The sequence below is a fragment of the Lissotriton helveticus genome, chromosome 9 (genome assembly GCF_964261635.1).
Source record: "Lissotriton helveticus chromosome 9, aLisHel1.1, whole genome shotgun sequence".
NCBI lineage: Eukaryota > Metazoa > Chordata > Amphibia > Caudata > Salamandridae > Lissotriton > Lissotriton helveticus.
In genome coordinates this window covers 395,466,823-395,493,016 of record NC_136070.1, presented here as the reverse complement: position 1 = coordinate 395,493,016, position 26,194 = coordinate 395,466,823, and the positions used below count along the sequence as shown (strand labels likewise).

The window sequence follows — 26,194 nt, the reverse complement described above, 5'->3', positions numbered from 1 at the left end:
TAGTTCAGGCTGCCAATATTCGCTAGAGTCCAAAGGCATATTACAACTATGAACCATAGAAAATAAACGTAATGCATAGCCAGAACGTATACTATGCTTTATCTATCGTTATCAGAATTACGCTTTAATGGGTGTTGCACTACTTCATACAACACACTTTGGCTGTCCATTGAATGAGCTTGCAGGCTTGAATTCAATTTCTTAAGACACCTTTTTACCATATGTTTTCTTGACCAAACGTGGTAAAACTTGTCAACAAGCACATTGCATTTAAGCTGCAAAGCACCTGTAATGTTGAATTAAGCATGCTGAACAAGAACAGTACAGTCCACGATCATCCATAATGGACATGACAGGAGCAGATCAGTCATTGAAGATACCTGAACATATAGGCCAGCCCTCAGCATCAAGCACACACAGGCAGGTTTGGTCGTCTGCCAAAAGGAAGAGTGCAGGAAGTGCGGAATCTGTATTGAGTCGACATGGAGGCTGAAAAGGTAGTGCCCTTGCACTCACAGCTGCTGTACACCCAGCCCGCACTGGAGAATGTCTTCAAGGTCTTCATGAGTTCGGACCCAGAATGCTGAAACATCCTCTGCAGCCTTTGGCATGAGTCCTCTACGGTCATCTTTCGCAGCAAGGACGGCTACTCGTTGTGCCAAGCCAATGTGCATAAGGCCAGACAAGCCGCCCACCACACTACTAAGTCTGGCCCCACAGGGCGGACTCACGTTACCACCAAGAGGAAACATGGCTACTGCAAGTGGGCATCGAGAAACCATTGCAATGTCGGCTGCTGAGCGGGCAGTAAGAGCAGTGGAAACAAGCAGCGCCAGCAGCGGTGGCAACTGCAGTAGGGTCATAACAGGTCCCTCGTAATCCCGCTGTCATCTGCCAGGAAGAGATCTGGAAGGCAGCCACTTCATGCCTGCCCTCCAGCTTCCCTGGCATACGTGTGTGGGACGTGACACACAAGGCCAGACTGGTGGCTGCACGTCCTGCAAGTCAGCGATGCCAGCCCGTCAGCCCGGATGGTCCAGCTGTCCCGCAGTCTTCTTGGTGCAAGCTGATCATTGCTCCACACTCTGGGAATGTGCATGTGAATGGAAGCTCTCAAGTCTCTTGGACACCATTTTTTTTCTACAGCTGGACCCATCATAACTTTTAAAATCTAATGCAATGTGTTACTTTTTATAAAGGAGAGGGTGTAGGCTGAGTCTGATAGAACGAGCAATGAGGTATGCAGCATGGCATTCAGTCTGGCTACAGAATCCCTGCTCTGTGATAGTTGTTGTAACGTTTATACAGGTCCCTGGTTTCCTTCCTGGATCTTAGGAGGATCCCTTTTACACTTTCGAAGATGTTGCCCACACCTTTCAGGGGCCACATCACATTGAAGGGGTTGATAGAGACCAGACTGGAGGAGCCCAATCAAGGCTCGCAGGAATACAGAGACTTTGATGCTATGAACTGGTGTTGAACTAAAATGGGCCAGTCTACTTCGTGATGCTCTCTCCAACGTGGAATTGGGCTGCAAGTGCCTTAAAGCGCTGCAAGGTCCAGAATCTTGAGTTATTGCCAGTATTTTTATGCAGCTTTGTCTACAATATTTTTATGCAGATTTGATACCAAAACACACTTGTTAACTGAACTATGCACGCAGCGCTTCTTCAATGTAACGGCATAGCAGTATTTTCTTTTCTGTAACAAAAAAAAAAAAAACTTGGTGACCTGAGGTTACACTGGAGAGGAGTGCCTGTAGGACTATAACAAAATTGGTACAGAGATGTGGAGTTTTAAAAACAAATCCAAGTTTAAAGCATTGCCTCAAGTTTTAATGCTACAATGTATTACACAGTATGTAAAAACCAATGCAAGGGTTTCCGGCCTCTATACCTTTGATGTGAACAATGCCGTTTTTGATACGCATTTATCCCCAGTGCCACATATGAGGTGCCTTGAATCCAGCTAAGTTGACAAACTTTGAATATTAAGTAAAACTTATTTCTAAATTCTTTGGGGGAGTTTATGTGCCCGACTCTCATCAGATATTTGAAGCTTCATTTTTGAGCTATGTGAATTTCAAAGTAGTTGTAGAAAGTAAGAATGCATATGCAACTTTGGTTTATTTGAACTTATTTAAATGCAAATAAATGTACTTGAACATCAAATAAGAAAAGCTTGCTTTCCAAAAATAAAATCACTGCCTCCAAAGCCAAAGGAACAGGAATTTTAATCCTGGCCTCTTGTTGATATAAAGGACAAACTGCTCGCAAACAGACACTCTCAAAGTCAATGACACTGTTTCACGATCGAAGATAGACCATTTTAAACTCATAGAGACTTCTTGAAGTCATGGATGCAAGACCCAACATCATGGAGACTCGCTCAAAATCAAAGGTGAACACAATGTTCAAGTTCAGTGTTTTAAGGGTTTATCTTCAATATCAAAGATCACTTCGATATTAAAAGCATCTGGAAACTGCATCTCATCGTAAGGCACACACTGTATATTTTCTAGGTCAGCCTGAAGGCATCATGGGTTCCCTAAACATAAGGAAGGATTTCTGTAAAAATCTGACAGACCTTCAATGGTGTGAGGAGATGGGCGAGTCATTTAGTAAATTGGCCCAAAGAACACTTAAAACCTATGCCACCACCCAGCAGTTACTTTATCTCAGTTTTTATATCTAAGAAACCTGAAAACTCCTTTCTAAACTTAGAAACTGTACAAACTGAAGTAATAAGGAGGACTGCTTAAGAATCTAATATCCACAGTGAATTTCTCCTCTGAAAGAATCATGTAAGTTCGTGCTTTCATGGTCACAAAGAAAAAGAATCAAAAGAAATTGAAACTTACCTGAAAAATGGATTAATAGATCAAATGTTAAAAGGAGTTAAATAAAGTGTCAAATCTCAAGTAAGGAAAGGGCAGAGCCCTATAGTCTGCGATGCTTGTTCACTTAAAAAAAAGTAAGGAATAGGTTAACTTTTACTATGAAGCATGGTGGGACTAAGGAAGCCTATAGCTAGCCATAGAATGGAAACTGCAGGTGTTTTTTCTCAGCTCGGCTAAATGCATAGGACAACATTTTCCTTCAACTTTTCAATATTTAAAAGAGGGAAAGGAAAATGTTTTTGGACAGCAATGATTTTGTTTACCTTTCTTTAATTGTATATGCATTTGGTTTTTGACAGGTCAAAACTGGGAAGCTCTTTAATGCGTTTCTATTGTTTGCTGTAATTAGAGTCCTTTTACTCCTTTTTAAAGGTGTTCTGGGATTTCTTATGTGTGTGGAACTTTTCAGTATTTATGAATTCAAAGATGAGCCCTTGACAGAGAACAAATGACCACGTGCATTAATGAATAGATCGTTAAGAACTAAAACTGTATTGCATTAATTCGTCACCAGTACATGTTTCCTGCCAAACGATCTTGAATAGAGACTATAACTCACCACATGCTTTGCTTTCTTCTTTTGGAGACGTAATCTGAAAAATCAAACGCGTTTTAAAAAAAACTGATTACATGCAATACACACATTTTTAAAAAGTGCAAGAGAACCATTTAACCTTGCTCTCAGATTCAAATATAGGAGTGAACAATTCAACAATCTGTACAATCAAAAATTTGAAATAAATTCTCAGTTCACATTCAAGTGCACATACATTTTTGCATTAGGTCTGTGTCCAAAATATGTATTGCTTTCTAGAGATTTGAGAACACTTACTCATTTCTGCAAGAACTTCATACTATGATATCATTATCAATTTGATTTTCATGCTAATCATGACTTTTTCCACACAGGAACATATTTTGTGTCTTTCTAGATACATGTCCACACATTTAGTAATACAACAGGAAAATATGGAAAGCCTTAAAAACCTTGAGGAAGAGACTGCTGAACTATTCTTCCCAAAAATGAACAAGCAGTGGTCAAGACCATAGCTTTGGTGTTAGCTACCAGTTTCTTCGCTTTGTAAATGCTAGTTTTGTGGTGTTTTTTTGCAACGATTTATTGTTGTAGAAAACTCATCAATCATCCAAAAGAGAAAAAATGGTTCTAAGAAACAATATTTTTGGGTGTTACCAACAAGACATTGCCACAAATGTACCCAGCACTTAAGGGAACTACTTTGAGTGTAGATATGCTTTATGTGAAAGGTAGCATGCAGTCACCTACAAGGACGTTAGCCAATGCCTAGTGGTCTGACTCACTGCCAAATGCTGCAGTGGAAAGAAGAAACATGTGAATAACCACGACACACCGATAGAAAAGGAGGGCAGGCTGAAATACCCTGTAAGTAAATAGATTATATATATAATTTTATAAAAAAACAAAAGATCTGGGCTAGCACCAGACATTTCAATAAATGAAAAATACAAATACAAATTGTAGGAAGCTGGCTATTTATATAGTGGATCAAAAAGAGGTACATTATGTAAAGAGTCCAGGCAAACCCCAGCTGGTTTACAAAGGCACAAATGATAACCCAAATGCTCTTTTGTGGTAGTGTTGGTGAGCAGTCATGCTTATCAGAGGGTAGTGCTAAGAATGTATTGCACAAAGGACAGCAAGTGAGACACACACTTATTAAAGGAATCCGGCAATAATTGATAAAATTAACACTGTTTTTTTTTTAAATAAGTATTTAGATACTAAGATCAGAATCAGGTAGGTACTTCGAGATATAACTTTTTACAGGTTTTAAAAGTTGACAGTGCAATTTCTGGTGCAGTAATGTTATCCTACGGGGGAAAAACATACTGCATTTGGGCACCTGTCAGACTTACTGGACCCATTTCCTGGCCTTAAGGTGAATATGGGGCAGGGTCCAAACAACCACCACCAGGTCACCTCGAAAAGCACTGGGACGGCCTGGTGAGGAGTGCCACATTCACCTCAATGGGGAACGGTCGGGTCGAAAAGAGACTGCAAGCTTGCACTGAGGGTCCCAGTCTGTGTGAACTCACAGGGGGCTCAGTCCTTGAGAAGCTGGAGCATATAGGGACACAGTAGGTCCAATTCTCTTAGGGCTATAGGGCGCGGGTGCAGTGGTGCCTTTAGGTGTCGGGTTCGTACTGCAGGAGACACTCACTGTTAAGGGGGGCTCCTGGTGGCAACTGGGAGTCCAGACTGGGCGAACCCAAGGGTGGCCTCAGTCTTTGAGGGTCTCAGGACCCCGTAGGCACAATAAACACTATTGGACCTGGGCTATGGGGTGCAGGTGCAAAGGCCCTTTAGGTGTCTGGTGGTGGCGATCGGAGGCTCACTCTTTGTTTGATTCTGCCGAAAGGGGGCAAACAGGGCAGCTGGACCACTCTTGATGAGCATTGTAAAGTCTCTCGACTTACAGGTCAGTCATGCTTGGTTGTTGCAAGGGGTCTGGTACCACAGGTATTGGTACTGTGTGTAGGAAGCTGGCTCTTTCTACAGAGTACCTAAAAGAGGTACACTGTGTAAAGAGTCCAGGCAAACCCCGGTTGGCTTAAAGAGCCACAAATGATAACCCAAAAGCTTTCTTTTGTGGTAGTGTGGGCAAGCAGTTAGGCTTATCAGAGGGTAGCGCTAAGCATTTGTTGAGATACACAGAGGCAATACATGAGACACACGCTCAAGAATAAATTTGAGACCAATTTAGATAAATAAGTCATTTTTATATACATAACATTTTTTAAATATCGATTTTAGCAGGTAAGTAAAATGTTCACTTAAATGCCTTTCCCATGCAATGCTTTCCTATGGGAGAAAAGGCATGTATAGCATATAGTTATCTTTGTTCGGTTTCTGGGGGTCTCCTTCAGGAGTTAGGAGTTGTAGGGTGCCAAGTTCCAAAGTGCTACCTGCAGTTACCCTGGGACGTTAAGTTGCAGAGGTGCTGGTCCGGTTGATAGATGTGCGAGCTATGCCAGTAGAGAGAACGGGGCAACTAAAAGCAGCCTGCAAAGGGGGACCTGGTGACAAGTCCAGGAGCTCCCAATGGGGGAGCGAGGGTCAGAAGGGTCCTGGGAACAAGGGAGCACAGTCGGTTCGATGATAAACAGGCTGGGGTGCTCAGGTGCAGAATGGAGAGGTCAGCTGGGCAAAGTGAGTCTTGGAACCTTGTGGTTCTTGGTCTCGCCTGTTGAGGGTGCACAATCAGGACAGCTGTGCCACTCTGGAAGCATGTTTCTGAGGTACTGGCATCCCTCGACAGCTGCTTGGTCTGGAGTTTTTGGAGTCCCGACTGGACTCTCACGGTCTCTGCTTGACCTTCAGGGTCCTTTTCCTGGGGGGCAGCTGTGTCGGGCTGGCAGGGGAGCGGCATTTCAGTAGACCAGGCTTTGCATTTCGGTGCCTACGAGCTGCAGGGGAGTAGCTCCTCTACAGCAAGAAAAGTTGTTTAGCGATTTGCGAAGGCAGGCAGTCTCTCGGGGGTTCATGGCAGCTGGTCAGCTGAAGGACGAGTCCCTAGGTTGTTATTGTCGAGACTTTGAGCGATAGGCAGACTTTGGTACCAAAAGTCCACAGCAGTCTTCAGTTCTTGCTGCTCTCAGTCTGCTTCTCTTCTTGAGCCATCTAATCTCAGTTCCTGGTGTCATGGGTGCAACCTAATTACTCAATTATGGGATGTTATGGGGAGTGTCATGAAATAGCCAATGGGCTACCTACATTATGGGTTTCTACACCCTCTATATCACTAATTCCTATGGGAAGCAGGTATAACCCCGACCCAGATATTCTAATTTTGCCACAATTAAGATGACTAAATTAAGTCGTGTCCACACCAGGTAGCCCACCTTAGGTGTGGTACTAGCCTGAGAGGGGATGACGCTGCCTGACTAGCTAATTTTCCCACCTGCCCTGGTGCCAAATGGGCAGCGGGTGGCATTTCCCCTGTCCCTAGAAGTCTTGGGGTGCATATAAAAGACGGCAGCAACCATTGAAACCTCCTGCCTTGATATGCTGATCACTTAGCCATCCTACTTGGAGGAGGTGACAACAGCTCTGGCGGAGCAGACCATGCTCTGCCCTCGGAGAGCATGCGCTCTCACTTGCAGGAGATCAGAAACTTGTCTGTGGTGGAAGGTTGGTCCACACCAGTCGGTCAGTACACTAGTAATTAGTAGGTTTTATGGGAAAACTCGAACGTACCTTCTGGGTGCATATATTAATAACTCCACCACTAGAATCAGTGCGAGCTTGTTAATATGAGATGTTTGATACAAAACATATTTAGTTTCAGTGAAGCCATCATGTAGCTGGAAAACGCCTAAACACCAGTGTCCAGCACATTTACTTAAAATAGCTTACCTGTTCACTTGCTCATGCAGATATGTTCACACATTTAGTATAGTGCACCCTGCCTTAGGGCTCTATGATTGCTGTAGAGGTGGCGTACCTATACTTTATGCAGTGTCTGCAGGCAATGCACGCAGGAGGCGGATACTGGGCAAAACATTAGGGTGACCATGTTGAAAAGGGGCACTTTTCTATACAAAACTGACAAAAGACAGAGCATGAGACTAATCTTTCCCAATAGAGTGTAACGTTTCAGTACAAAAACCTGGAAGGGCCCTCTGCATTGGCATTGTCAGTCCCAGGTCTGTGCCACACTGTAAAGTCCATACCCTGTAGGGAGGTGGTCCACTTCAACAGTTTGGGGTTTTCACCTTTCGCCTGAATCAGCCATCTGAGGCCTGTGGTTGGTTTGGGCTAGGCAGTGAGTACCAAACCAGTATGGTCTCAGCTTCTTCCGGGACCAAGCCACAGCAAAGGCTTCCCTCTCAATGGCACTCCAATGCTGCTCTCTGGAGAGTAACCTCTTGCTAATGAAGGCGAAAGGCTTGTCATAGCCATCATCACTGGTCTGGAAAAAGACCAGTCCAATCCCACTTTCAGAGGCATTGGTCTGCACAATGATCTGCTTTGAATAAGCTGGAGCTTTAAGAATGGGTGCTGAGCACATTGCTTCTTTCAGGGTGTCAAAAGCCTTTTGACACTTCACTCTCCAGTTTACCTTCTTTGGCATCTTCTTGGAGGTAAGTTCTGTGAGGGGTGCCACACCCCTTCCCAAACCTCCTGTAGTACCCAGTCAAGCCAGGCAAATGCCCTGACTTGGCTCTGGGTTGTTGGAGCTTCCCAGTTCAAAGCTGTCTGGATCTTGGGCTGTAAAGGTCGAACTTGGCCTCCACCTACAAGGTTGCCCAAGTATACAACTGTGCCCTGCCCAATCTATCACGCCCTTGCCTTGAACGTGAGGACTGCAGCTTGCAGAGCCTTCAGGACCTTTTCAAGGTGGATCTGGTGATCTTGCCAAGTGGAACTATAAACAGCAATATCTTCTAGATAAGCTGCACTAAAAGTTTCCAACAAGCATGGACTTCATTCACCAACCCCTGGAAGGTGGGAAGGGGAATTTCTAACTCCAAAGGGCATAACAGTGAACTGATAATGTCCATCTGGGTTCGAGAATGTTGACTTTTCTTTTGCTCTGGGTTCAGACCAATCTGCAAGTACCCTGATGTCAAATCAAAGTTACTGAGAAATGTGGCTGCCCCCAACAGGTCAATTAGCTCACCAGCTCGAGGAACTAGGTGGGCATTTGTCTTGCTTACTGCACTGAGGCACCTATACTCCAAACAAAACCTCACCTCTGATTATCCACCCTTGGAATATGGTTTGAGGACTAACAATTGGGGCCCAATGAGTCCCAATTCAAGCATCTTGTTAACTTCAGCTCTAATGCTCTCCTTAACTTGAATCTTTAGATCTAGTTTTTGACAGGTGTATTGTCTCAAGTGTCCACATCATAGGTACACCAGGTAGTCTGACCCATGGTTAGGGAGAAGACCTCAGCATACTGCCCCAGGCATTGCCTGCAGTTAACTTGCTGCAGGGCAGAGAGGGTGTCTGAGAAGACAACTCCATCTACCGAGCTATATTTTGGACTGTAGGAGAGGTGGTCAGGGAGGGGTTCACTCTCTGCTTCCTGATCCTTATCAGTGGCCATCAGCATGGCCACATCAGGGCTTTGGCTTTAGGTGGTTAACATGGATGACCCTGTGGGGGCTCCTGCTAGTACCTAGGTCTACCAGATAAGTGACCTCGCTTTTCCACTCAAGGATAGGGTATGGAAAACTCCACTTGTCATAGAGGGCCCTAGGTACCACACACTCCAAAACCCATACATTCCTCCCTGGTTGGAACTCCACTAGTGCAGCCTTTTGGTCATACCCGAGCATCAGGAGCTCATGGCTTGCCTCAAGGTGTTTGGATGCTTTCTCCATTTCCATCCTTGAAAGCAGGCAAAGTACTTAATCCACAATTTCCAGGTCTCTACGCCTTCCTTACCCAGACACAGTGGTCTCCTTTCTAAATGCCCAAAAAGAAATTCAAAGGGACTGAACCCTACTCCCTGCTGAGGCACTTTTATGTAAGCGAGCAGCAAGCATGGAAAAAGGTTATCCCATTTCCTCCTGAGCTTTTCAGGGAGTCCGATGATCATACCTTTCATGGTATTGTTGAATCTCTTGTCTAAACTATTTGTTTGTGGATGGCAGGGGATAGTGAACTTGTAAGTCACACCACATTAATTCCATATTGTCTTTAGGTAGCCAGACACCACATCATTAGGGAAACCCACTCCGGTAAAAACACTCAAGAGGGGTGCTGCAACTGCAGGAGCAGTGACAGTCCTAAGGGTATAGCTTCAAGGTACCTGGTGGCACGATATAGTACCACCAGTATGAATCTGTTCCCTGATGCGCGGGAGGGTCCAAGGGGGCCAAAAACATCAACCCCTTCCAAGGGAACCCCAACCACTGAAGTGGAATTAAGGGGGCCTTTGAGTGGTACCTGCTTAACCACTGGACTGGCAGGTAGCACATGAGTTTCAAAACTCCTTCACCTTATGGGAACTGTTTGGTCAGTAGAAGTAGCTGACTAGCCTACTCCAAGTCTTGCTCTGGCCAAGATGCCCAGTTAGGGGGATGTGAAGGAAAAAAGAGTAAGAATACTCTGTACTGGTGAGGCACTGCCACTTTCCTAATGTGGCACTGGGAATGGGATCTGTAGTCTCAGTGTACAGGAGTCCCTCCTCCCAATAGGTCCTGTGGGAGCAACTGACGTCTCCCTTTTACTGTGCAGCAGCTTGTTTCCATGGCTTTCAAGAGTAGTAGAGGTCCTCTGTCCTTGGCAGGGCTCTTTCCTAGAGTCCCTCTGCCAGATACGGCTCAAGTTCCTGAGGTTCAGTTTCCTCCGGGGCTTACAGGTCTTTTCCCTGAGGAGAGGGGATCTGAGCGTGTGGCTGATCAGAAGCTGGCTTAACAGACTTCTTACCTCCCCCCCCACCCCCCCAAAATTCAGGGATTCCAAGCATGGCTGCATGATATCTTAGCTCTGACTCAGGCCATGCTGAGGACTCCAGATCATTCCCTAGCAGACATTGAACAGGGATTATTTTTATATTGGATAGATTTTCCAGGTATGGGGACCAATACATAGGCAAATTCCACATATAAATAACAGCAGAATATTCACATAAACAGTGCAAAAACGAAAAACAAAGAGGCAAGTTACACATGGCATAATACATTTAGGCTTGGGCTGAGTTCACAGAGTTACGCATACAAAACTATGCTGTGCTATGCGTAGTTAAGCATGTAGCAGAGTGCGTTAGGTCGCCCCGTTCATGCTGATTTTTAGCGCCGGGTGTTTGTCCCGCACTGGAAAAATCAGCACGAAGTGCAACGCAAGGAGGGGCTACTTCTTACCACTGCTAGAGTATATGTTCCTCCGTAGCGGCAGCTTCCTCAACACTAAGATTACTCAAAGGAAGTGGTCGCTGGGAGGTGGTCTAGAGTTGAATCTGCTTCGCTCGCCAACTTAACGCTGGCAAACGTGAGCAAAGAAAAACTCTTCTCCGCGTTCGGAACTTCGCGTGCTTGGCAGAGTACAGAAAACTCCACAAATGGAGCAAAGTTCATCCCCCTAGGATTAAATAAATTAAAGGTCTAATGACCCTAGCAACAAGATAAGCACAGATAATCATAACACTTAAAGACAATCCACAAGCATCAATCACAAAATGTTATTAGTTAAAGCGCATTTGTACGAAAGCGAGCCACGTGAGATATTTGCCACCGTCCACGAGCTAGCTTTATCGCAGAGAACTCTGCCCAAGATTCCCCCTTCCCAGGCCCTATGCGACTCGCTTAACGAGTTTTTCATCGAGAAAATTGTCTGTATCAAAGCCAATATCCCTTTGCCTTCCCCTACCTTCACTGATCCCCATCAACCTGGTAATTTTCAATCCCTTACTCACATTCCTCCTCTCACCAAAGATTCCTTTCTCCCCCTACTCAGGCGCGTCAAGTCTGGCTCTTCAGCTGACATCTGCCCGGCTCGCATTCTTTGTCAGATTTTCATTGATTGTCCCTCTCCTGCCCTCACTCTATTGAATGATTCCTTCTCCCTTGGTTCTGTCCCTACCCCCTTTAAGACCGCCATAGTCATCCCGATATTAAAAAAGCCCGGGCGGACCCTGCCTCTCCAGCAAACTATCGCCCTATATCCCTTCTCCCCTATCTGGGAAAGGTGGCTGAGTCCCACGTCACCCAGACGCTCAACTCTTTTATAGAGGCAACTAACTATCTGGCACCCTGCCAGGCGGCTTTCGCCCCCGCCACTCCACCGAGAAAGTGGTTATTTCGGTCATGGACCAACTCAGGGAGGGGCTCGACACCAAAACCCCCCCAGGCCTTAGTCCTTCTGGACTTGTTCGCCGCCTTTGACACGGTGGACCATTCCATCCTTTTGTCCTGTGTCAAGGCGGCGGGCATAGGGGGACAGATATTGGCCTGGCTCGGCTCCTTCCTGTCTGACCGTACTCAGGCCGTCCACCTGGCCGAATTCTCTGCTCCGCCTCGCAGTGTGCACTGTGGTGTCCCTCAGGGTTCTTCTCTTTCTCCCCTTTTGTTTAACCTTTACATTTTTCCCCTTATTTTTGCACTGCAACAAATGGAGGTCACAGTTTGCAACTATGCTGATGACCTCCAACTCATTTTTAACTTTTCCACCCCTACATTAGGTACCACTTGCTTCCAGTCGGTCATGCTGTTTATCCGGGATTGGATGAATGCGAACCATCTTAAACTCAACCCGGATAAAACAGAGTTGGTTTTGACTGGGGGTAGTGGTAACCCATGGTCTCCTTCCTTCTGGCCCGACTCCCTTGGTCCCCCCTACTCCTTCTCACTCTGTCAAAACCCTTGGAATCACACTTGATCATCAGCTTACACTTCACTCCCACATTAGTTCTGTTGTTTTCTCCTGCTTTTTCACCCTACGTATTATCAGGAAAATATCCCGGTTTTTTTCTCTACCTGCACTTAAACGGATATTAATGGCCATGGTCCTATCCAAAATCGACTATGGCAACATTATTTACAATGGCACTCCTGCCTATGCACTTCAGCAGCTCCAGTTAGTGCAGAACCAGGTCGCTCGCCTAGTTTATGGCCTATCCAAGTCCCACCACTCCTCTCCTCTTCTCTTCTCTTTGCCCTTCATTGGCTCCCCATTAAACAACAGGCTCTTTTCAAACTCGGATGCCTTACCTTTCAAGCCCGGGCAGGCACGGCCCCTGCCTTTATTAATTCTGTCATCACCAACTATGTTCCCTCTAGAGATCTTCTTTCTTCCTCTAAATCCCTTCTTGTCATCCCCCGTTTTAAAAACAAAGATCGGGAGGCCAGAAATTTGCGGTTCTCGCCCCTACCTTCTGGAACACGCTCCCGCCTTCAGTTAAATACTCCCTTTCCTATATGGAGTTTCGTAAGGCCTTAAAAACTTTCTTGTTCCAGCAGGCTTTTAGCCCTTAGCCCTTGTGTTCTTTAGCTTGCTGCTTCCCCCCAGCGCCATGAAACTGCAGAGTGAACGTGCGCTTTATAAATAAAAAAAAATTCAAATTCAAATAAAAAAAAATACGATAGACTCCGGGTAGAGTGGCCTAAATAACCTGAGAGAGAAGGATCAAGAGAAAAAGTGCGATAGCATAATAAGTTAAAGGTCAGATAATCATAGCAGCAGGATAGCTAAAGATAGTCATAATGTTCATACAAACAAAAGAGGTCTTAATATGTCATTGATTAAGGTGAATGAGTAAAATAAAATCAATATATAGTGACCTTAGCAACCTATAACACAAGAATCAATACATAGGAGCAGTCTTGAAATGTATTGTATTGTAATTGCATTTATATAGCGCTTACTACCCCTGATGAGACGTCGAAGCGCTTTTTCGGCGAGTAGTACGCTACTCCGGGACCCATAGAGCATTAGTGTTGAATTCGTATAGTGAAACATGCAAGTACATTTTAAGTGGTGGATAGGTTAGTCAGTTATTTGGATTTGATATGATAGCAGAAGGATAGAGGAGGACAAAGGTTTGTATTTATATAGCGCTTGTTGACGCACGCTATGCAGGAAGCCTACAAAGGATTAGTGGTGAATTAATATGGTGAAATATGAAGTAATTTCAATGGTGGATATTAGTCAGTTACTTTAAATGAGAAGGATAGCGGAGGGATAAAAGGGGAAGAAAGATTTCCATTCATATAGCACTTGTTACCCCTGATGGGTGCTGAATCGCTTTTTTGGTGAGTAGCACGCCGCTCCGGAACCCATAAAGGTTTACTGTTGAAAATTAGTATAGTAAAAAAAAATATGAAGTAATTTGAGCAGTGGATATGTTATTCAGTTATTTGGGTAGTATATTAGTATAGTTTAATATGGAATTTGAGAAGTGAACATGTTAGTCTGTTAATTTCGATTGAAAAGATTAGTGGAGGGATAAAAGAGTGAAAGGTTTTTTTTTAGTTTTGTTAGGAATTAGCAATAGGTGGAGGCTTTTAGATGAGTAAAAGGGAGTTTTGGAGGGAAGGACTCAGAGGAAAGAGTTTAGAAAGGTTTGTTTTAGGGGATCGGTATAGTAAAAGAGGTGTCAGATGATGCAAGGAGGGGTAGAGTAGGAGTCTAGAAAGGGTTATTTTGGCAATTATAGTAGTGGTATGTGGTTCGGGATAAATGAGAGAGTGGATGTAGAGGATATATTGATAGATGCATAGGATGATAGATAGGGTAGTGCATTGGAAGGAGTAGTAGAAGAAGTTTGAGATGAGTCAGAAAGGTTGGGTTAGAAGATATATTGAGCGAGGTATAGGCTGAGAAATAGGGTAGTGCATTGGAAATGCTAAATTGGAAGAAAGTGATAAATATATAAATCCATAATTACATGAAAGGATATAGATACATAAAGGAGGTAAGTATATGTAGATTAAAGATATTGATAGAGGCACAGGATGAGAAATAGGGTAGTGCATTGGATATGCTTTTTCAGGAGAAAAGTAACAGACACACAGATCCAAGGACATGGAAGGTACATAGATGCACAATGGAAGTACGTACATGTAGACCAAAGATGATTTTTATGTATTTATTATTATTATTTTTTCTCTCAACAACATAATTATTTTACATGTTTATACAAAGTAATACACAAAGATAGGTACATATCTATAGTGAAAACAAATGCTTATATACAGAGGGATATGCTGTAAATTTCTATTTCCGTATGGTGCTTATGTGGGGAAGAGCCAGATCTTGAGTAGTTTTCTGAAGATAAGGTGGTTGTCGGTGGACCTTATGTTGGGGTTAAAGAGTTCCATAGTTTGGCCGCTTGAACAGAGAAGGATGTGCCACCCATTGTTTTTTTCTTGTATGGTGGAATTTTGAGGTGAGATGCTCCTTTAGAGCGGAGGTTTCTTTGTTGAATGTGTTTGGTTATTTTATTCCCGATGAAGAAAGGTCCCATTCCATGTATTGCTTTGTGGGTGACACAAAGCAGCTTGAACGTGGATCTTCTGGCAACCGGTAAACAATGAAGGGCTTTAAAGCAGGGGAGATGTGGTCTTGCGGTTTGATATGCAAGAGTAGTCTGGCAGACAAGTTCTGAATCCGTTGTAGTCTTTTCATGGTCGTTAAAGGTGATCCGTGGTAGAGGCTATTGGCGTAATCGAGTTTGGACAGAACAAGGGAGATGGAAGCATGGACCTCGTGTGGAAATACAAAAAGAGGGAATATTCGTTGCAGCGTTTTTATAGTAGCAAACGTTGATCTTGCTAGTTTATCCAGTTGGACATTCATCGACAGCTTGGACTCCATGGTCATTCCGAGGTTTCTTACTTCCTTCGATACTTTAGGCAGTGATCCCAGTTCATTAGGCCATGCGACAAGCGGGTTGTAATGTTTCCAATCGCCACACGTGAGTATTTCAGTTTTTGAAGCATTCAATTTGAGATGGCACCAGGTCATTCACTGATCCACGGCTCTGAGACAGACGAAAATTGGTGATTTTCCATTGTCTTTGGAGCATTCCAGTTGAAAGAGTATTTGCGTGTTATCTGCATAGTTATAGCATGTGAGGTGAAATGTATTGATCAGTACTGGTAATGACTTCATGTAGATGTTGAAAAGCATGGGCGAGATGATAGAACCTTGAAAGGCCTCTGCTTTTGTGGAGTATGGTTTGGACGAGAAAGGTGGGGTATGGATGACATTAGTTCTGTTTCGAAGGTAGGACGCTATCCAGTCTAAAGTAGTTTCATCTATGCCGGCTTCATAGGGTCTTTGTTTCAGAGTGTCATGGTCAACCGTGTCAAAGGCAGCTGAGATGTCCAAGAGGAGTAGCGCAGCAACCCCGTTGTGGTCAACTGTATTCTTTCGGTCATCCCAGATGAAAAGGAGGGCAGATTCAGGGCCTCTTCCCGGATGGAATCTTATAGCGTTGGTAGCAAACAGCGACACATACTGTAAAAATGCTATACAGTTAAAAAGATATTTGCAAACAGGCTTGCATGTATCATCAAAGGAAGGAACTGCATTGGTTGCCTGTTCGGCAACGATCGCTTTTTAAGACTGGGTGCATGGTCTTTCAGGCACGACAGGGAACGGCCCCAGCTTTTATCTCTTCCCTTTTAACTAACTACGTCCCCGCCAGACATCTTCGTTCATCCGATCGATCCCTCTTGCAGGTCCCTCGGTTCACTAGGAAAAAATGGGGAGGTTCCAACTTCTCTATTTTGGCTCCTGTATTTTGGAACTCCCTGCCTGATCATCTCAGGGCCTCAAAACAATACTCCCTCTTCCGTAAGGGACTGAAAACTTTTTTGTTTGCTCAGGCCTTTCCACTCTAATGATCCTTCCTTTTCTGCCTGCATGCCGTCAAAAGCGCCAAGAAACCGTAATGGTGTAAGATGCGCTATATAAACTTTTTAAATTCAAATTCAAATCAAAGTACAACTGGATGGTCAGGATCCCCTTCCACCCAGAAGCACCTCTAGGCTATCTTCTTTATTACAGATTCCAGAACCGCTTATCGGACACTTAGTTAAAACTCCCAATCCATTCAGATACTGTAGGCCAAATTAGATCACAAAGTGAAACCTAGCAAACTTATACACTTTTGAAAACTAGACAACCAAGGGAATTCAGAATGGGGTGACTTGTGCGGCTCTCACAGGGTTCTGTTACCCAGGATCCCTTGCAAACCTCAAAATTTGTCTAAAACACATTTTCCTCATATTTCTGTGATGCATAATTCTGGAATCTGAGGGGAGCCAGAAATCACCTTCGACCCAGCATTCCTCCAAGTCTCCCAATAAACATAGTACCTCACTGATGTGGGTAGGCCTAAGGGCCACAACAGGAAATGGCCCAATACGCAACGTGGGAGTATTGCGTTTTTCCCCGTGAAAACTGGGGAAAACGGACTCTTTTTTCGCAAAGTGCCTAGACATGGATTTTGAACAATAGCTCGGCAAGCACATAGGGAAACCTTGCACACCTATACATTTTTGAAAACTTGACACCCAGGGGAATTCAGGATGGGTTGACTTGTATGGCCCCCCACAGGGTTCTGTTACCTATAATCCCTTGATAACCTCAAACTTTGTAAAAAGAAAACATTTTCCTCACATTTGTGTGATGGAAAGTTCTTTAAACTGCGGGGAGCCACAAACTTACCCCCACCCAGCATCTCCCCTAGTCTCCCGCATAAAATGGGACCTCATTTGTGTGGGTAGGCCTTGTGCCCCTCGACAGGAAACTGCCCAAAACGTACTGTGTGGACTTCAAAATTATCGATTACAAAAAGACCTTGTTTTGATCCCAGGCTCGGCGGCCCTTTAGGAAAACCTACCAATCCCAGACATTTCTGAAAACTAGACACCTGAGGGAGTCCAGGGAGGCGAGGTTTTGTAAGGAGGGGCACCTGCGCTTTTGGTCACAGGATCTCGGCCATTTAGGTAAACCTACCAAAACCACAAATTACTAAAACCTAGACACCTAGGGGAGTCCAGAGAGTTGTGGCTTGTGTGGATCCCCGAATGTTTTCCTACCCAGAATCCCCTCCAAACCTCAAATTTAGTACAAAAAAAAAAGAAAGAAATGTTTTACTTACATTTCTGTGTAGGATCACTGTGTCTGCACAAATGTCCTAACACCCAGCATTCCCCAAGGCAAGGGTTACTGCCCCCAAGGAGGGCAGGAAGACTGTGGCCATTCTTTTTTGGGGGTAGGGGGAGGGGGGGGGATTGGGATACCCATTTTGGGCAGCCCCCACTCCTATAAACATAAATCAAATAAATCCCTGGGGCCTACTTTGCTTGTGCCGTCCAAAGAGGCAGATTGGGGACAATTGCCCCACCTGCCCACAAAAACGTTGGGGGTGGAGCAAAAGCCTTTACCCATGGTGCTGCTTCTCCCTCCCTGGTGCCTATTGAGTGGATCCCTACTTAGAAATCACCCCCCTGCGGTGCTCTACTAGGGAAGGGTTTCTTTGGAAAGGGATGATTCTACCCTTTCCAATGATACCTCTCCAGTCTTTCTATGTGCTCGGGGGGCTGAGATAGCCCCCTGAACATGTAGGCGGTGAAACTGAAAACAGCCGATAGGCTCATTTCAGTTTCTGATTCAGTGAAGCAACGTGTGGGCTGATTGGCATTTCACTGAAAACATCAGAACAGCCTCAGGAGCTGGAGAACCCTTTCCCAGCTCCTGAGGCTGTTTTGATGCAAAGGAAATCCCTCTGGTGCCTGCACCAGAGAGATTTCCAGTGCCATGTCATTGGACAAGAGGGGACAGTCCGACACACAGGAGCACTTTTGCGTCAGACTCCGCCCTTCCAATGCATCGAACAGGTAAGTCACGCCCTTAATTACATTGACCACACCTCTTTGAGAGATAAATAGAGACTCTTTCTTTGTGTAGTTCATATATAATATATATATGAACTACACAAAGAAAAAGAGTATCTATAGAGAGATTTTTATTTTTACAGGAGTAATTTCCTCAAACGCGGCCCCCAGGGAAACCACACATCTACAAAAAAAACTGCCCCCACTGGGGGGCGGCCAGTGAGCGGGAGGGCCGCCCACTGTCGATTTCGCAGACTTTATTTACATTCATTATTCCCACATAATAGCTTACACTTTCCTAATGAGAGTCCTATTGGCTATGGCAATGCTTGTTGGTAGCAAGCAAGGACAGTGCTTTTGTGGTGCTGAGTGATGATGTGGTTGGGCTAGGTGATGTGGTGGTGGCCCCGAGCGATGTGGTGGTGGCCCCGAGCGATGTGGTGGTGGCCCCGAGCGATGTGGTGGTGCCCCCGAGCGATGTGGTGGTGCCCCCGAGCGATGTGGTGGTGCCCCCGAGCGATGTGGTGGGGCCCCCGAGGGATGTGGTGGGGCCCCCGAGGGATGTGGTGGGGCCCCCGAGGGATGTGGTGGGGCCCCCGAGGGATGTGGTGGGGCCCCCGAGGGATGTGGTGGTGCCCCCGAGGGATGTGGTGGTGCCCCCGAGGGATGTGGTGGTGCCCCCGAGGGATGTGGTGGTGCCCCCGAGGGATGTGGTGGTGCCCCTGAGTGATGTGGTGCTGCCCCTGAGTGGTGGTGCCCCCGAGTGATGTGGTGGTGCCCCTGAGTGATGTGGTGGTGCCCCTGAGTGATGTGGTGGTGCCCCTGAGTGATGATGTGGTGTGCCTGAGTGATGATGTGGTGTGCCTGAGTGATGTGGTGGTGTGCCTGAGTGATGTGGTGGGTGAGGGTGTGTGGGGGGGTGAGAGGGTTGTGAGGGTGTGAGGTTGGGTGAAGGAGGGTGACGGGGGTGAGGGAGGGTGACGGGGGTGAGTGGGTGTGAGGGTGAGTGGGTGAGGGTCCGAAGTAAATGGTGGCAGGGCAGACATCATAAGACAGAGAGAAGAGACTGCGTGGTGACTGCGTTGGTCAGTTTCAGAATCAGGAGGGGCAGAGTCAGCACAGTCTGCGAGGGATCAAAGTGTCTAGAGGAAAAGCATAGCGGATGTAGCATTGCAGCTAGCAAGTCGAATGTTTTCAAGCTGAGTGTCCCTAGAGAGATGGCAACACAGCAACAGCATTTGAGGGGCAAGGCTACTGTAAACCAGCACGGTAGGCTTTCACTTTCGTCCAGAAACAAGCTCTCAGCATTGCTGTGGCCGGGGGGTGGGGGGGGGGGCAGCCTTTGAAGTCTGATGCCGAGGCACAGACAAATGTTGGTGTGTTATGTGGCTGGCGATGGTGTGCACGCGCATAGATCACAAACTGTATGCGATCCGCAGCCGTTTTGGTAGACTTTTCTTTTCAGCTTACTATAATCTCACCGGAGCAATGCGCAAGCGCATTGGCTCAGGCGAGACCTAAAAATACACTTCAGTTTAAGGAAGCAAACCATCCCCTTCATATGAAAGAACTTGGAGCCCTAGACACCATATTACCCTAGGTTATCCAGAAACTCATTAGCCTTAACCTCAGCCAAAAACCAACCAGTCTATCTTGAGAGATAACTTTCAGCTTTGTCGAACCTATCAAAAATGCTTGGGTGCCCTTGGACTGTAGAGGCTATATCAGCTGCCTAAAGCGCCAGCGCCTTTCAACTGTAGTATGACAAAAGTCTGGCCTCAACGAGCAACCATCAACCACTCATGTTAAATTAGGACGAGTTTTTTTTACAAACAGAGAGTCTCAGAAGAAAGTTACCAAAGAATAATAGAATGGCTCTCGGTTTAGTACCTTCTTGCCTCTGATGTCGATGCTGCCTAAAGGGAAATCTGATTGCACTCTACCTCCAGGTCTCAGTTCCAGTCCAGCAGCTCTTGGAAATACATGCTTAAATAAGATGATTTATAACTTTCAGGGATAGTCTTTGTCAGCTCCTTCCGCGACCCCTAAGACCCAAGGGTTATTATGCCTTAGTCTGTTTTTGAACTCCTAGTTTCTATTGGGTGACCACAAGGCCCGCTTCATGTTCAGCTCCTGCTTTTCTGCTCACCAAGACAGCAGTGTCCAACGTAGCCACCCTATTCTGTGTGTCAACTATTTTATCTGAAAACTCAGAGCAGGTCATTGCCACCGTCCGTATAGCTATCTGCAGTTTACTGGTTCCTGCTTGGGCTCTGCGACTGTATGCCCTGGTCTCACGAAGGGCCAGATCAGCCTGATCTGGCCCTTAAATTATTGTAGCTGAAGTACTTCCTCTTAGCCTTAGCATTGCAGATCAGTCCTATTGTAGACCAGCCTGAACTTCGAAATCCCCAGTTGCTGGAATTGCGGTTTGCCAGGGGTCTTTCATCCCCAAGCCATCCCCACACTCACGTAAGGTCACGAGAGCTGCTTTCCAAGCTACCTCTGGTATCTCCAGTCAGCCCTCCTTCAGAGTCTTCCCCAGCGCAGTCTGACTGATCAGAGAGGGAGAAGAAATGTCCTACTGTGTCAGTCTCGCCCTCCAGTGTTAGCTGAAGTACATATGCTTCTGTTTTGCACCCTTTTCCTGCGCTCACTCGCCTTCTCAGCGACATAGGTAACAGCATCCATCTTTTGTTCAGATGTTTGTAGCCAGAAGGACTCATCCTCCATTCCCATGGATGGCTTATGCATGCCCCTGAAATGTTTCTCCAGTGTCCAGCCCCTTATTTCCTATTGAAGCATTTCCTGACAGTAAATAAACATTGTCTTGCTGACCCGTCTCCGGTTCGGGTGCCCATTGGCTTTGCAATTAAAGCACCAAGCCTTCTTGGGATCCCAGTTCTTACCCTGGACCCTTGGTCTTTTTCTTGTCTCAGGCCCACCCTCCTGAACAGGTTTTTGGGGGCCTTTAAAAGACTCTGCTTTGGTCTTTAGACCTTTCAACATCTTCCCCCCCGGGGGATTCTACCCTCCTGCTGCTGAGCCAAGCTCGAGCAGAAGGCAGAACAATAGGTGTCCTGTCACAGGGAAGTGTGACCACTGCCCAGACAGGGTTTAGTGTATTGAGGCCGGGTTGGAGCGCTTGCCAGCGCCACTCAGTTTGCTTGGAGGGCACATTTAGTGCCATCCAAGCATGGTCCAGTTCAAACCAGCTCAGGGAGCCGTTGGCTCACGCTCTGGTACAAAACTGGACAAAGGAAATGGGAGTATCCTCCCCACTGTCCAACCCCTCCCCTGGGAGGGTACCCTGAATCGTCCCAACCCTTTCCTTATGATACTTAAGGGCTTACCGGAGGGTGGGACCCTAGATTGGTCAAGGGACAACATTCATTCAAGACACCACTTCTTCGACCATCTGGGCACTTTGGACTTCACTGGACTTTGCTCTGGGCATAAAGGTTGCAACTGGAAAGACCCCAGATGCTCCTAATCTTGTCACCCTGCTCCTCTGCTGCAACATCCGTGCCTATGCTCCATACAGGAACCTTACAAGGCCTGTGGGCATCCAAGACACCCGTAGGAATCTGCCTTGAAGTGAAGGAGTCACTTCCCTGCATCTACAGGCACCGAAACAAAGCTGACCGGTCTGCTGATCCTGGGATTCCACGACTCCAAAAGGCTCAGCAACACAGGTGGTGGTTCTACACATCCCTCAAGGTCTGCCTGCCCTCTCATCAAGTTTGAGGCCAGTATCTCTTGTCTGAGATGCTGGAACCGAACCCCTGTGCACCACGTCAACTTCCTTTTTTACAAAGGCTTGCTGGCTTCCATCCTCCAAGATCTTTGGGCTCCAAGAAGCCCCCACCTCAAGCGTCTCCTGTGACCAAGATCTTTGTCCACATCGAATCACTTGCACCGTGGGCTGCAACTTTGGTGAGCTGCAACATGCAAATGCATCACACAGTGGCCCGGAAGTGAACACTTCGGCCTGGGCTACTGCATCTTTCCTCCCCCACTCCTATCTCCAGACCCTGCTGCGGGGACCTGCCTGCCACGAGGTCGGAGGAACGCCCTCGCCTGACTGCCACCAGTGCCCACCTTCGAGAGACAAGGGCTGGGGCCCCCTGATCAGTGGTGGACCGCAGTGCACCCACCAGCTGAGCCGTCCCGCTGGGGCACATTGAGTGGCAATCTTTGCATATCCACTTAGAGGAACATTGGTGCTCAGGCTCTTGTCCTGTGGTAGCGGGATTATCGGGGTGATTACAGGTGAACGCCTGAGCCGCAACGTTGTACCCCAGACCCTGTGAAGGCAGAAACCTAACAACCAGCTCTGAGAAGAGGTGGTGGACCATTCCCCCACACACCGGAGCTGGGACACACACTGGAAACCTGAGATCCTCACCCCTGCCTCCGGCCGGACCTTGTTGCGGAAGGTCGCCGAGACTTCAGCCACGTTGCTGTGATTATTGGCCCTAACCTACAGATTTGACATCTGGAGGCACCGGAGCTTCCCCTCTTTTTAGGGCTAACAGGAATGTTCACTCGCCCTTAAAGGGGATGCTCTTGAACTTTGGTAATCACATGCATGAATTTCCGAATTGGCTGCCCGCTTGCAGATCCCCCGAGACCTCCCCACCGCTGGCCATGGGGGAAGGGCGAGGCCCTAAACCCTCAACCACCCAAAGACAAAGGAAATTGATGAATTCACCGCAGTTGGGCAGGACCCACCGGAGAGGGCTATGGGCAGCACGTCTCTACCTGGTAAAGATCTAGCCGCAATCCTGCAGGCCATCAGCACATCCCAGGCCTCGGTGGAAGGAAAACTAGACGAAGTTTGTGCCAACATGTCCCTTATCCGGCAAGACTTTCGCAACACCACGGTCCACATCTCAGAAACCACCTCTCCACGGTAGAGGACGATGTCCGTCAGCTGAAAGAGCAAGTGGCCCACTTGCAGACCCACACCAAGGAACTACACAGGCGTACCAAGGAGGCCGAAAACCAGACACGTCACAATAACCTCGGCCTGGTTGGATTCCCATAAGGGATTGAGCAAGGCCAAATGGCCACCTTCATCAAAGACTGGATTTCATCCTGGATGCCAAAGGACACATTATCGACGTGGTTTGCCTTTAAAAGGGCCCATCGTTCTCTTACACCCACACCACCACCCGGGGCCCCACACCGCCCTATAATAGCACATATTCGCAACTTTAAAGACCGAGATGCGTTCAAGGGAGGCACGAGCTCTGGGCACCCGAAAATTTAAAAATCACACCATAATGGTGTTTCCGGACTATACCAAAGAGGTGCAGCCCCAGTGGCGCTCCTACACAGAGGTCAAACAGAAATTGCGTGCTCTAGGTCTCCAATATAGGATCCTCTTCCCGGCCAGCCTATGCCTCATCGTCCAAGGCAAAACGCAATTCTTCGACTCTCCGAGGACTGTCTGGACTTGGTTGACCAAGGAGCGGCCCCTCCGGCACTGCCAGAACTCTCCACCTGTACATTCTGATCCCCAAACTTCATGACCTCTGTCCCCCAAACAGCGCAGGAGGCGCACACAGTCACGCAGGGGACGTAAGAGCCCTAAGGAAGCTCCAGATCTCCAGGTTCAAACACCTGAGAACCTGAAAATACCACCAACCCTCCAGGTTCCCAACCTCGGCAGCGGAATTGGTCCGCCAATGATCAGTCCATGGAACACAAAACTCCTGGAACTCTGGACTTGGAGGCACCGGATTCAGATCTCTCCCGGACTCCAGCAATCTGAGAAGGGCATCACTCCCAGAAATCCTGGGACGCCTACCCTGCAGAACTGTACTGTAGAACTCAGAGCAATCTGCCAATGATACACTTACATCCGATATTGAAGGAGGGGTCCACCACGCTGCTTCCAAAGCTAAATGTTATAGTTTAGCTTTTTCTTTCCTAGGTTGTAGGGCCACAGATGCTTCAGTTCCGGAAGTATAGGGTCAGGTCCGTCCATGGAACACGGCGACCGGGAACACACAGAGGAGGGATGCCAAATTGAAGCGTACGCTTGTGTTTTAAAAAGCGATTAGACTACTCTAGTCCCTGCCTTTTGGATCCCCTCCCGGTAGAATCTGACACTTACACGTGTCTAGTTTCTTTATGCTCTCACCATTGCGCTTCAGTGAGCGCCCACGTCCTAACCTAATCGTATTTCCAACCCGGATCTGAGTCAATCGGGATTACTTACACTGTGATCCTTTTTTCGATTTATACACAGGATTCACCGCTCCACTACATCAACTTTAGTATTTACCGATAGATGCCTGGGTCTTTACCAGCCCTGAAGAGTCGTGTTGACTCCACTTTAGAACACGACGAAACACGTGTCGGCTGAATGTGGATCCAAATAAAACGTCTTTGGGAATTTTGAAAAGACAAGATCTGCTGTTGTTCTTCACTTTATTGTCATTACTGTGTATTATGCTAATTTACTGCCTTGTGGTTGCGAGAGCCTTGCTATTTTCTCATTATTGAAAGTCTTTGATTTTTACAGAACGGTTTGGGTTATCCCGTTCGCTCTTCACGCACCACGCTACATACATTATTTTCTTACCACACTGTAACGTTTACTGTAGGCAGAGCGCCTTCCATCTGTACTGAATATAACCCTCACAGCTGTATATAGGGTGGGGAGATGTTGGGGGGACTTGGACCTTTGTCCACAGTTTAGTTTTTTGTTTTGGGTTACTCTACATTTTTCTAACAGCCCTCGGCACTTTAGCACAGGGAAGCCACCCATGCACTGCGGTCCCCCATATTGGGCCACACGCTCCACATGATGCACGCAAACCAGGCAAGTAACTCTCTCTGGGTCATGTCCTGGAACGTTAATGGACTGCTCAATCACATCAAGCGTACTGCTGTCTTGAGCAACAACACTTCCCCGATGTCCTCCTGCTTCAGGAGACCCACCTCTTGGGAACCCACTGCTCCTTCTTTGCAAGTTCTGGCTTTGACAGGGTGTGGCATTCCGATTTTAACAGAGGCTCACCGGGTGGCCATCCTACTACGGAGAACCCTTCCATGTGTCCCCACTCACGTTAATTGGGACCCACAGGGGCGATTTGTGACTCTCTCTGGGACGTGGGAACGGAATACCCTTAACCTCATATTCATGTAAATTCCGCCTGCGATGCTCAATCCGGCGCTGCAACACCTTACTGACGTCATTTCCACCCTTCACTGGGGAGAGACTATTCTGGGAGTGGATTTTAACGCCGTTATGCAGCCCACTCTTGAAACTAGAGGCACACCATACCTCACCAGGGCACACCACGCCAAGAAAATGGCTGAGTGGGCAGTCACCTCAGGCCTGTGCGCGTATTGACATGGTCTTTATGCCTGTCCCTGACGGCCACCACGTGACTAACCTGTCCATCCTCCCCCGGGGAATCTCAGACCATTCAGCATTACTCCTGCACCTAGGAGACAATCCTGCCGGGCTGCGCCCGATGTAGCGATTGAACGCCTGGTTTCTGCAAAACAAGGGGTACCAAAAGACTACTGGAGAGGAACTGCAGCAATACTTTCTTATAAACCTGGGCTCGGTCTCTTCCCAGAGTACCCTTTGGAAGGCGTGTAAGGCCACCATCCAAGGAGTGGCCCAAAGCCACCTCCGGGCTCAACAACGGGCTCAGACAGTCATCTAGCCATTCTCGAGGTGAAAGCGGTCCGACTGGAGACTGAACTCGCCAGATTCCCAGGCGCAGCCTGCGACAGGCAACTGGCAGCCCTGTGCGAAGACATCAAACAAATCTCGCTAGATTCAGTCAAATTGCTGTGGCACTCGTCAGTCGCCCGGGTATATGGCTGGGGAGACAAAAATAGGAAGCTTCTACCTAGGCTGGCCTCCTACCTCCTTGTAAATCGAACTTTCCCAGAGATTCGAGATTCCTTAGGAGTAACTCAACAAAC

At 46.9% G+C, this 26,194-nt stretch overlaps 1 protein-coding gene across 2 annotated transcripts in view; it reads right to left on the bottom strand.

Moving 5' to 3' along the window:
* CCNK (cyclin K) overlaps positions 1-26,194 on the bottom strand; it is a 414,782-nt gene that overhangs the window by 199,691 nt on the left and 188,897 nt on the right. For both annotated transcript variants that reach the window (XM_078660137.1, XM_078660138.1), the window contains exon 10: positions 3,459-3,492. In XM_078660137.1, the coding sequence (XP_078516263.1) occupies positions 3,459-3,492 (34 nt within the window). The remainder of the gene's footprint in view (positions 1-3,458; positions 3,493-26,194) is intronic.